The 12,370-nt window shown below is 51.3% G+C and overlaps 1 protein-coding gene across 11 annotated transcripts in view; it reads left to right on the forward strand.

The window, feature by feature from the left end:
- Positions 1 to 312: 312 nt before the first annotated feature.
- The window catches only part of MACF1 (microtubule actin crosslinking factor 1), a 406,463-nt gene continuing 394,405 nt past the window's right edge, over positions 313 to 12,370 (forward strand). For 3 of the 11 annotated variants that reach the window (XM_030823513.1, XM_030823516.1, XM_030823514.1), the window contains exons 1-2: positions 578 to 2,405; positions 3,155 to 3,426. In XM_030823513.1, the coding sequence (XP_030679373.1) occupies positions 2,269 to 2,405; positions 3,155 to 3,426 (409 nt within the window). In that variant the 5' untranslated portion in view covers positions 578 to 2,268. Of the gene's footprint in view, positions 529 to 563; positions 3,427 to 8,538; positions 9,301 to 12,370 lie in introns of those variants that run through there. The other 8 variants (XM_030823509.1, XM_030823508.1, XM_030823503.1 and 5 more) reach the window with 7 other exon arrangements.

A 12,370-nucleotide genomic window follows, 5' to 3' on the forward strand; every position in this document is an offset into this window, starting at 1 on the left:
GCGGGCCGGCTGAGCTGGCCCAGGGTCAGCGAGCGGCCGCGGGGCCGGGGCGGAGAGGTCGCGAAGCAGAGGGCGGGGAATTTGGGGGTGTGGTTGGCCTGCGGGGGACACCGGAGGCCACCGGGAGGAGTTGCAGAGGGGAGGGACCGAGGGAGGGCCTGGGGACGGCTGGAGGACGCAGGGTCAGTGCAGAGGGGGCGCCGGGCGACGGACTGGCAGGGGCGCGCGGGGCTCGCGGAAGCGCAGGGGTGGGGTGCAGGGCGGGGGGAGCGCGCATCGGGGGGCGGGGGGCGGCGTCGGCGCTGGGAGTGGGGGAGCGGGTTGGGCGGCTGCGCCGGCTCTGCTTCAGCCGCTGCCGCTAGGGCGCGGGGGGCGGGGGGCTCGGCGCCGCGAGCTCGGCCATTGTGGGAGCCGCTCCCCTCGCCTCCTCCACGCTCCCCTCGACTGCGCTCCAGCCCGGGGTGCGCCCGGCCGCCGCCGCCTTCTCTGCTGCCGCGGGCCCGTCTTCTTCCTCCTTCGGCTCCCAGGGTAAGGCGCGGGGCGCGGGGTTGGATGCAGGCGCCCTGCCCGCTGCGCGGGATGCGCCGCGGCGGCTGGGGAACGGTGATTGATCGCCCCAGGCGGCCGCGCCCCAGCTCCCGGCAGCCGGCGGCCGCGGACAGGCGGCTTGACAGGCGCGGGCACAGCGGCCGTGCGGGCCTCGCACCTGCAGCCCCCGCGGCCGGCGCCGGGGAGCGGCGAAGACGCGGAGCTGGGGTTTCCCCTGTGCGGGCGCTGCCAGGATGGAAGGGAGGCGTGTTCCCCAGGAAAATGGGACACGGAGCCCTGCAGGGGCCGGGCGCCGGACCTTAGGGAGCGGGCAGGGCTGGGTGGGGAGGGTCGTTTCCCCGCCCCAGGGCTCGGCCGCTGGCCCCAGCGCCCTGTCGGTCCTCGGTCGCGCGTCCCCGCTCTTTGTCAGCCACGCTTGGCGGGCACGCGGACCCACCCGCGCCGCCCCAGGCTCGCGGGCGCGCCCCTCCTCCACCGTGGAGAAACGAGTGGGGGCCAGGTGGGGAGGGTCGCAGCGGGTGAGAGCACCTGGTGAGGTGCCTGTCGCCGACCGGCCTGCGGCCTAGGGGGTGGGCTGGGGCATGGGCGGGCACTCCTGTGAATCTCGGGGATTGATGGAATGACCCAGGTGACCGAGGGTCGGGCGGGAGCCCGGAGGTCAAACAAGTGTTTGCGAGGGGCTAGAGACTGACGGGGTAGAGCCCAGAAGGGACGCTTTCTCCTGGAGGAGGCCTTGGGAGAGCTGGCCTTTGTAGTGAAATGGGCGTCTGGGAGAGGAATGGGCGGTTCTGGGATGAAGCAGGTGGTCTGAGAGGAGCGGCATTTTTCCTGCCCCCGAGCTGAGGATAGGGATGGAAGCTTGGCCTGAGTTTCCCGGAGGTTGAGGCTGTCAGTTCAGCACCTGCCCTGGCACCAGAAGGTAATGGGAGGAGGGGTAAGTGCTAGGATAAAGGGCAAAGCTGTGCCAGGACCTGGGTCCTTTCCTTTCTGCTTCCTGTGGCTAGATCCCTTCTAGATGTTCTTTGGGAAGAGGGCTCGCATGCTGCTGGCACAAGAGGTGCCCTGGCAGGGAGGCTCTGCTGCCCGAGGCTGCCTACAGGCCTCCTACACCGTTTTTATGTTTCTTTTGTTATCTCTTCGAATTCTGTGCCTATGGTGGGGATCTGCCAATGACCCAGGAGGCTGTCTCTGCTCCTTGCTGCCTCTAGGCTGAGATTCGAGAATCCTGGAGGAGCTGTGGCCACAGACCCATTGTGTCCAGCCATGTAGGATACCTCGCTGTCTCTACACAGCCCTGTGAGCAGGTATTCCCTATAAGGGAAAATTAACAGCTCCTGCCCTCCCTGGACCCTACAGCCAAAGTCAGAGCTGGGTACCCAGGTTGGCTTTGGGGCCTGTAGGAAGGCTGGTAGCTGAAGGCACATACCATTCGCGCTCTGATGGAGCCCTTGGGGTGGTGGGCCATGTGTAGCAGATGGTTCTGGGAAGTGAGCTTGACCTGGCTGAGGGAAGGCTGCCCAGTCTGGCTGGTGGAGCCCAGCTGGCCTTAGAGCAATTGTATTTTCACTCAACTCTCTCCACTAGCTAAACTGACCAGAAAAAATGGACTTTCTGTCCCATCCCCCCACCCCATCCTCATGCTGTGCCACTTATTCCCACAACAGCCCTTGGAATAAATTGCAAATGAACATTTAATCTAATGCCTGCTGGGTGCCATGCATGGCATCAACCAGTACTACATTTGCATTTGACAATGTTCTTAAAACATCCTCTGAGGTGGAGTATTACCCCCATTTTGCAGATGAAGAAACTGAGTCTCAGAGAGGTGAAGTGACTTGCCCAAGATCACAGCAATTGTAAGTGGCCAAACCAGAATTTATACCCAGGTCTGTCATACTTCAAGTCTAGTACATTTTCTAATATATCTGCTGGAGACAGAGTGGGAGAAACCAGGGAATTTCTTCCTATTCTAGCCCATGGTTTGCTTCATGCCTGCTATTGAGATCATGCTTTAGCTTTTTGAAAATACTTCCCATCTGTTGCCCCACTTTATCCTTATAGCATTGCTGGGAGGTAAGTAGAACAGGAATATAATAATAGATACTGTGTATTGAGTGCTTACTGGGCAGTAGGCACTATTAAGCACTTTACATGCAGGATTAAGCACTTTACATGCAGAACCCTACCCTATAGGGCTAGATTCTAACTATTGTCATCCCCATTTTGTAGATGAGAGTGCTGAGGCTCAGAGAGATTAAATGGCTTCTCCAGGGTCACGCAGCTAGTAAATGGAGTAGAATTTAAAGTCACAGCGTTCTGTCGTGGGATCTGTGAGCTTAGTCCTCCAAATGTGCCAAATAGCAATAATAATAGTTTCTAGGACTAGGAGCTAACTTTTACCTGATGGTTTAAGATTTATAGACGTCATCACATACAATATCCCCCAAAGCTCGTGAAGTAGTTTTGGGATGTATTCTCTTCATCCCATTTTCCAGGTGAAGAAAGTGAGGTACAGATAGGCAGGACTAGAACCTCTGCTTCCCAAGTCCCAGTGTTCTTTATGGGACCCCTTTTGTGTGCTCACATTCACCCCTTTCTCCTTCAGATCACTTCTCCCTGGGCTCCCAGGCCCTCCTGCGGCAGCCCCCGCCTGGGCCATGTCTTCCTCAGATGAAGAGACGCTCAGTGAGCGGTCATGTCGGAGTGAGCGGTCTTGTCGGAGTGAGCGGTCTTACAGGAGCGAGCGGTCAGGGAGCCTGTCTCCCTGTCCCCCAGGGGACACCTTGCCCTGGAACCTGCCACTGCATGAGCAGAAAAAGCGGAAAAGCCAGGATTCGGTGCTGGACCCTGCAGAGCGTGCTGTGGTCAGAGTCGCTGGTAAGAGAGGTCCCCCAGCAGGCTGGATGCTGTGGGTGTGAGGGAGGAATGGGCCAGGGTGCAGCAGCTGTGTGGGGAGCCGAGGGGTCCTCACCAGGGTCTCTGACAAAGCAGCCATAATCTGATTTGTTATTATTATTCTTGGAAAGATGTTGAAATAACATTAACGAAAAACTCCAAAGAGGAAAATCTGCCACCCCTTGCTCACATGAGACCTGTTTTCATTTCTGCACCTTCTTCCCTGTCTTTGTCCCCATTCAGTTATATTTTCTATTCAGTTGCCTTCATGGCTTAGGTACCATTCTGCATCTGACTCTTTTCAGGTACTCTTATATTAAAAAGATTTTCCATATTGCACTTTAGACTTTGTGGTTACCATTTCTAAAAGCTGTCTATTTTATGACTTTCTAAATCCTACTCTTTTTTCACTTTTTGGCTATATTAGACAATGCTGCTGAGAACATGGTTAAGAATGATTTGACTTCTGTTATTTCCTTATAATGAAATCCTTGGAGAGTACAGTTTTACTTGTATCGCCTTCCAAAAGTGTTCTACATGCTGACCTTTAACACGATGTGAAGGCTGGGGCTACCTCCTGTGGTGGGATGTGCCCAGCTGTTTGCCAAGCAGCAGTGCAGTGCTGTAGTTATGAGTGTAAGCTTTGGAATCAGAGAGGGTAGGGTGCTGGATCTTGGCCCTGCCACTGACCAACTGTGTGACTCTGGGCAAGTCCCTCATTCTATCTCAGTGTCACTTTCCTTATCTTAAGAATGCCCACTGTGCAGGGATGCCTTGAAGGTTAGATGAGATAATGTGTGGAAAGCCCTTAGCACAGTTTTTGGCTCAATAAAGGAGATGCTTCCACTGCAGGCATCCACGGCTGCCTCCCCGAAGTGTGCTCAGCATCTCAGCAGGGTGTTGGTGTTACAGTACAGATAGGAAGATAGAGCAGTGCCTGCAGCTAATTCAGTGACATCACCCGCTTTCAAGCCATCACCAAGGCCTGTACTGCTACCTTCTTTGTGTCCCTCAAATAATACAGCCACCCCCTCCACTGTGTCATCTCTCACCTGGACCTTCCAATGAGCATTTAATAGCTCTTCCTCTCTTAGTCTTGCCGCCCATCCTCCACATGACTAATAGAGTATTTTTTTCTAAAATACAAACCTCAAGAACACATATTCTATTTTATGAAATGAAGTGTTGCCCGTACAACACTTCATTAAAAATATAATAAAAAATAAAATAAAATACAAACCTAATTCTATTACTCAGCTGCTTAAAAACCACCTTTGGCCCCTCATTGCCTGTGGAATAAAGCCTTTAGCATAAACACCCATCAAAATTACTTACCCCTTCAGCTTCACCTGCCACCACCTCCACCCCCAATCACCCTGCCACAGTACACTGTAACTTGCTCCCCAGAGGGATGCATCTTGCAGGATGAAACCACCACACTTTAATTTTCTTCTCTGCAAGATGCTGGTAAACCCTCCTCCTCTTTTAAGTGCCGCCTCCTCTGTCCTTAATGCCCCCAGTGGTATCCAAAGCTTCCTCCTCCGCTCTCACAGTCATACTTTTCTCTCCTCCATGTTCCCTTGTTCAATGTAGCAGTTAACCCACAGGGTGCCCATCACTCCCTTAGAACAGTGGGCAATTTGGGATGTGTCTTATGTTTTGAGCCCCCAAGGGCTGCACATGCACAAGGGCCTTGTACATGCTAGAGATCAATCGGTATTGAATGACTGAATGAATGCTGAATGAGTGTTTTGAGAATATTATGTGATGTGACAGATTGTGTTCCAGAAACAGGCACTGAGCTATAACGGAAGGTTAGAGAAAGGCTTATGTGGGCTCAGGTAATCAGGAAAGGACTTTAGAGGGAATGAGCTCCAAGTGAGGAGACAGCAGTGGGGCCTGGAAGGCAGGAGGGAGAGTTGGAGCTCTTTGTAGTGGGCAACGAGGAGTCCTTGGAGGAAGTCCTTCTCAAAACCTTTGGGCCTGCAGCATCAGCCAGTAACAGAATTTTAGAGCTGTCCCTAGGGTGCAGGAAAGGCTTTACTTGTCTCCAGTCTTGAAGGGCCATAACTCTGGGCCCTGACGACTCATAAACCTCTTTCTCCTGAAGAGAGAGTGGGCTGTCTCATTCTTCCTTCTTTATACCCTCTGCCTCCATCCCTCATCACTCACGCATGCTTAGATCGCTTTGTGATGATTTCCACTTCCAGTCTTCTCTGAGGAGGCCCGCGGGATGATTTGCTTGCTGCTTCAGATTTGGAGTCTAGAATAGAAGTGGAGTGGACTCAAGGAGGCTTAATTTGCGCAGCCAAGGCTCCTAAGGACCCTGCTGGGTCAACTGAGCGGAGGGACGGTGGGTGCTGCGCTGTGCTGTGTTTCTGTCATAGCTGCTGGTCTCCTTTGCATCCTGACACTGCTGAATGCCTCTTTGGAGGAGGGGGCTGGGCCAGTGAGGCTGAAGATGGGGAGACTGCCATGGTTAAAAATAACTTGTGCACTGCAGTTGGGCGTGTTTCTTTAGCAGGAGAGGAGAGAGGCAGCAGAGACGAGGCGGGACTGCGACTTTAGGGTCTTGCTGAAATCTTCATGTGATTTTAGAATGCTGTGGGGGCTCCACCAGAGTAATGGAAAAGGCAGCCTTAGCTCTGCAGGGAATCCTTCACAGGAGAGGCAGGAGGGGCATGTCTGGGAGACCCTGGATGCTCTGAAGCTCTCTGAAGCAGAACTTTAATTGTGGGAGGAAATGAAGTCAGTCTTACGCTGGAAGCCAGCTGTGGCCTGTGCAATTTTCTCCTCCCCCTGGATCTTGCTTATGAAGCCAAGTGGCGGTGTCTGAATCACTCTCACCAAATAGAGATCTTCCCTTTCCCTGGCCCACTCCGTGTCCTGAGCTGGTCTTAGGGCCTCGCCCTTGCTTGAGAGGCCTGATGGGGCAAGCCTGGTGGTCACACATGTCAGAGTAGAGAGGGATGTCGGGGCTGAGAAACCTGATGATTTCAGTCTACAAAGCCAAACACGTTTTAGGGTGCTGAACCTTGTTCTTCCTCCCATCTTCCTGTTCTCATCCTTTCCCTCCATTTGTTTCTCCTTCTTCTTTGCCAGCCATATTCCCAACTCCCTAAGCCCAGCCACATTCAAATGTAACAAGAGTCACTAATGAAAGTGTCTTGTTTCTGTTTATCAGCTTTATGGTTTACACAGAGATTTCAAAATAACTCTGTTAGGCAGGACATATGTTAGCATTCAAGGCTCAGAGGGTTTAAGGGACTTGCCTATGGTTACACAGGACTGGTAAACACAGATCTTATAACTCCACGTACATTGCTATTTCTTTTTTTTTGAGACAGAGTCTCACTCTGCCACCCAGGCTGGAGTGCAGTGGCGCGATCTCAACTCATTGCAACCTTCACCTCCCGGGTTCAAGCAATTCTCCTGCCTCAGCCTCCCAAGTAGCGTAGCAGGGATTACAGGCGTGCGCCACCACGCCCAGTTAATTTTTGTATTTTTAGTAGAGATGGGGTTTCACCATGTTGGTCAGGCTGATCTTGAACTCCTGACCTCAGGTGATCCCCTTGCCTTGGCCTCCCAAAGTGCTGGGATTACAGGCGTGCGCCACCGCGCCCGGCCCTGTGCATCGTTAGTTTTATTTCCTTAGGCAATACCTGGCAACCAGGCCAGTCTGAATCTTCTGTAGTTGACAATCTAAATCTCTACACTCACCGGAGAGACTTGGTCACTTCCGTGAAAGGCCTCAGGATCCTGGTCTATAGAAACAGAAAAGGGGAGAGACAAAGATCTTGGAAAATTTGCCTCTTCCCCTCTGGCTTTCTGTCTTTAGTGAAGAGCAGTAGAAATATCCTTACTTAATGGTGGGGAGCAACAAGGAAGTGGGGTGCTAGGAAGCTTACTCTAGCAAGGAGTACAACCCCAAAGGGTAGAAACAAAGAGAGGAAGAAATGATGTATCCCTTGGGACCTGTGGGGAGTATGTTGAGAACAGGGTGCAAGACAGGGTGTCACATGGCTGTACACTGCACAACCCTTGGGGGTGCGATTCACATCACATTTGTTGTCATTGCAGACGTGTACACTTATTATTACAAGTTTCCTGCAGATGGCAGTAACATATGTTGAAGAAGGGCTCATGTTTGGGCTAGGGCACGGTAGGGTGCAGGAAGATTCCACCATCTACCCATCAATCAGGTATTCATTCATCTAGCATCACATAATCAGGACCCTCCCTGTCCTTGGCATTGATATTCAAAGATGACTGAAGATGTGGTCCCTTCTGCCTGGAACTCAGTCTACTGGAGAGGATAGAAGGGAAAAAAGGCCGGGTGTAGTGGCTCACACCTATAACCTCATCATTTTGGGAGGCCGAGGCAGGAGAATCGTTAGAGCTAAGGAGTTCAAGACCAGCCTATGAGACCCTGTCTCTATTTTTTTTTTAAGTAGTTAGAAGGGAAAAAATAATTATATCCCCGTGTGTGTTGTGAAAAAGGGGAGTGCAGTGACTCAGAGCTAAGGATTGGACCCCTCTCTGGTTGTTCATTTATTCATTCCTTCAACTAAAAAAGGGGTGAAGCTATGTGCCAGTAGAAAGCATCTATGGGATTCATTCCTGGGAGTATCAGCAAATGCTGTTGAAATAATCATTCCCAACATCTGCTCCATTGTGGCCTTCTAGTCAGACGGCAGTTGTCTCTCTGCACAGCCCTTGTTTCAGTTAGCTTTATATTCACATTCATTGTTCCCAGGTTCATTTCCCTCACCAGCTCTGGAGCTCTCTGTAGTCAGGAGTCCCATCTTACCCTTTTTGCCCTGGGACAGACAGCCATGAGAGCACTACCTGGTCAGAAGCTGGAGCTTACTCCTCTGGGCCCATGTGTCTCTCCTCCAAGTTGGGAGCTCTGAGAAGACATCTCACAGGCACCTCTCTGCTTCATTCATTCATTCATTCAATAAAAAAATGGATTAAGCTCCTGCCATGTGCCAGGCACTGTGGAGATAACTGAATCTGGAGTTACAAGACTTAGGCAAATGACCTCGCTTCTTGGATCCTCAGTTTCCTTGTCTATAAAAGGGAGATGGTGATAATAAAGGGTGTAAAAAGGAGATGAACAAGAATCAGAATGTGCTGGAAAAACACAGGTTCACATGGCCCGTTACTGCACTTAGCAGTGTCATTCCTTGTAACCTCCCTGGCAGCCAGATGAGGCAGTGGAGACTCAGGAGGCCAGCAAAGAAGAAGGAGCCCAAGCCTCTTATTTCTGTCCCCTTCTTTTGTTCTTTAGGCCTTTGTCAGGGAGCAGATGGAAGTGGCTTATTCTGGCCAAGCCGTGAGTGGGAAGAAGGGAATGCAGGGATGGGAAATGGAACCCTAAAGACAATCTCATTGGGAATCCTTACTCCTCAGCTGCCAACCTTCCTTGCCCTGAGGCTCTTCAAGTTTTGTATCCAGGAAGGCTCCTCCTCCTTCCCGGCTTCTCTACATCTTCCTGGGAGTGTCCTCAGAGTCTCTGGCCCTGTCCTGGAGCTTGGTTTCAGTAGCAGCAGAGAAGAGCAGAGGAGAGTGCCCTGAAAGTGGGGCAGAATGAATTGTAGCTACACACCACCAGCTCAGCTCCAGCTCTTTGAAAGTAAATCTGGGTCACATTAGCTGTGGGCTGGAACATGACCACGTGGGCAGAATTCTGTGCAGGCAGCAGAAAAGACAGCCAATCTGTCCTTTCTCTGAGATGCAGGGCCCCTGTGGGACCGCAGTTGGTGAAGGAAGGTGGTTTCTGGATTGCAAGGTGTAATGCCGTCTTGATGCCATCATGCTTTTCTAATGACATCCTAGGCGACATAGAGAAAGGTATGGAATGGCAGTTTGGCTCATGCCTTTCTGTTTGTTATGGGAGAAGCCTAGGCTGAAGGTAGGAATGCAGAGGAAGGACTGGTTACTTTGAGGACCGTGGAAGGCCATCATTTCTCAGTCTCATGGGCTCAGGGGTTAGATGCCATCAGAGTAGCTGACACTGCAGCAGGATCTAGGGCTGCACTTGTTCTTTATTTCAGCAGTCCTCCCCTTGAGGAAAGCTCTGTGAACAGATCCATCATCACTAAAGTGTTATATGGAGCTTGGCTGGCCTCCTCTTTCTGGTTGCTGTGGCTAGGGCCTGCCGTGATTTGGCCCTGCCACTGCCTGTTGCCACATGTCAGTTAGAAGCCTGCCAGCCTCTTTCTCTGTCTTGGCTTTCCTGTAGGAGCAGAATAGGTGTCCCTTGCTGGAATCTCTGCCTGGATCTGGGATGCTGCTACAGGGAAGGTCTGAAGCCCCTGTAACTTGAAGGGTGATGATTATGAGCTGAAGCTTCTGTCCTAAGCTGTGCCCCACCCCTGCCCCAGAAGATACCAGGCGTTTGCCTTGTGGTCGGGGAGGATTCTGCCTGGGGTGGTGGATGTCTCTGGGGATGCCCTCCCCCGCTCATTCACACATTTGCTCACGTGCTCACTCTTCCATTCATTCACGCAAAGGGCTGGCTTTGGGAGTCAGCTGGAGCCCTAGTTTCATTGCTCACTTGCTAACTGGATGACCCTGGGATGTCAGTCACTTCATTGAGCCTCAGTTTCTTACAGTTAAAATGGGGGAGCAAGAGCACTACCTCAGCGACTTGCACAGCAGAGTAAATGAGGTAGTTGGGAGGAGGATGCTTGGCCCGGTACCTGCTATATAGTCAGCCCTTGATAATTTTTTTCTGAGACAGAGTCTCGCTCTGTCACCAGGCTGGAGTGCAGTGGCGCGATCTCGTCTCACTGCAGCTTCCACCTCCCAAATTCAAGCGATTCTCCTGCCTCAGCCTCTGGAGTAGCTGGGACTACAGGTGTGTGCCACCATGCCCAGCTAATTTTTGTATTTTTAGTAGAGACGGGTTTCACCATGTTGGCCAGGATGGTCTCGATCTCTTGACCTCGTGATTCGCCTGCCTTGGCCTCCTAAAGTGCTGGGATTACAGCCACTGCACCCGGCTGCCTTTGATACATATTAGCTCTTTTCATGAATATCATTCATTCACTCATACACTTGTTCATAGATTCATGAATGTGCTGATTTATCCCCTTGCTTATTCACTGATTACACACTTGCTTATTTAACAAATATCCCTAGGGCTACTTTGTTCTAGTCTCAGACTGCACTTCAGAGCCCAGCTCCTGCCTATGAAGACGGTTAGAATGCAGCATGAACTGAGCTACACTGCAAGTCCAAAGAGTTTTGAGGAAGTTCTGGAAGGGAAGGGACTTCTACTCCTGCCCCTCCCTGGCTTACAGCAATGATAGCATTTCTTCTGGGGCAGGGAAAAGAAATAGGAATTAGCCAGGACAACCTGAAGAGACAGGGCACTTCCCGGTGGTTTGCGTCTATTCTTGCTCTCCTTTCTTTGGCTTTAGTAGGAAGGAAAGAAGGAAAATGAAGAGAGAACAGCTGGTGAGAATTAGAACTAAAGAATCTAGACGGTGGTTTGGGGAGTGAACTCTGGACTCTAGTTTAGGAGCACCTGAGAGCTGGTGCCAGCTGGGTTCCTCCGGTGAATAATAGCTGGTAAAGCCACTGTGTAGAGTCCTAGATGTCTGCCAGGCATTTTACATACATCATTTAATCCTCATAGAACCCTGGGAAGTAGTTGCTATTCTCAACAGAAATGTTAAGTAACTTGTCTGAGGTTATACACTGAGCAAATAATGGAGCTGGGATTCGGCATTACTTAATGTGCATGGCGCCCCCTGGCCCTCAACATGTACAATATGCCCTTTGGAGTTACTTAAGTGCTGAGTTTCTCAAGTGCTGAGTTTCTCGTCTGCCTAACTCCAAAGCCCTGGCACTTTTCAGGATATTTCAAACATACTAAAGTAGTGAGAATAGTACAGTGAACCCCCATCACCCAGAAACAAGAATGATCAATTCATGGCCAATTTTATTTCATTCATACACCGCTGTCAGTGGAAAAAACACAGTTCCTGTTTTTTCTTTTTTTTTTTTTTTTTTTTTTGAGATGGAGTCTCACCCAGGCTGGAGTGCTGTGGTGCCATCTCAGCTCACTGCAACCTCCGCCTCCCGGGTTCAAGCAATTCTCTGCCTCAGCCCCCCGAGTAACTGGGATTACAGGCGCCTGACACCACGCCCGGCTAATTTTTTTGTATTTTTTAGTAGAGACGGGGTTTCACCATCTTGGCCAGGCTGGTCTTGAACTCCTGACCTCGTGATCCACCCGCCTGGGCCTCCGAAAGTGCTGGGATTACAGGTGTGAGCCACCGCGCCTGGCCATTTCCTGTTTTTCTATTCTCTTACTCAACAATCAACACAGAAGACTTCTGTGACCCCAAGATATGTGGGGACTTCTCCCCGCCAGCAAGTTAAACAATAGTTCTGCAGTGGACACCAGCGGGGTGTCCTCCAGTTCAATTACAACACTGTCTACCTGGAAATAGCAGCAGATCTCACAGTTTGAGGGTTCAGTCCCCAAGACATTCCCCCACTCTACTTCTTTTTTTTTTTTTTTTTTTGAGATGATGTCTTGCTCTTGTTGCCCAGGCTGGAGTGCAATGGCGCAGTCTCTGCTCACTGCAACCTCCGCCTCCTGGGTTCAAGGGATTCTCCTGCCTCAGCCTTCTGAGTAGCTGGAATTACATGTGCGCGCCACCATGCCTGGCTAATTTTTTTTTTTTTTTTTTTTTTGAGACGGAGTCTTGCTCTGTCACCAGGATGGAATGCAGTGGCGCGATCTCGGCTCACTGCAACTTCTGCCTGCCGGGTTCAAGTGATTCTCCTGCCTCAGCCTCCCAAGTAGCTGGGACCACAGTCATGCGCCATCACGCCCAGCTAATTTTTGTATTTTTAGTAGACATGGGGTTTCATCATATTGGCCAAGATGGTCTTAATCTCTTGA

The sequence above is a fragment of the Nomascus leucogenys genome, chromosome 12 (assembly GCF_006542625.1).
Source record: "Nomascus leucogenys isolate Asia chromosome 12, Asia_NLE_v1, whole genome shotgun sequence".
NCBI classification, from domain to species: Eukaryota; Metazoa; Chordata; class Mammalia; order Primates; family Hylobatidae; genus Nomascus; species Nomascus leucogenys.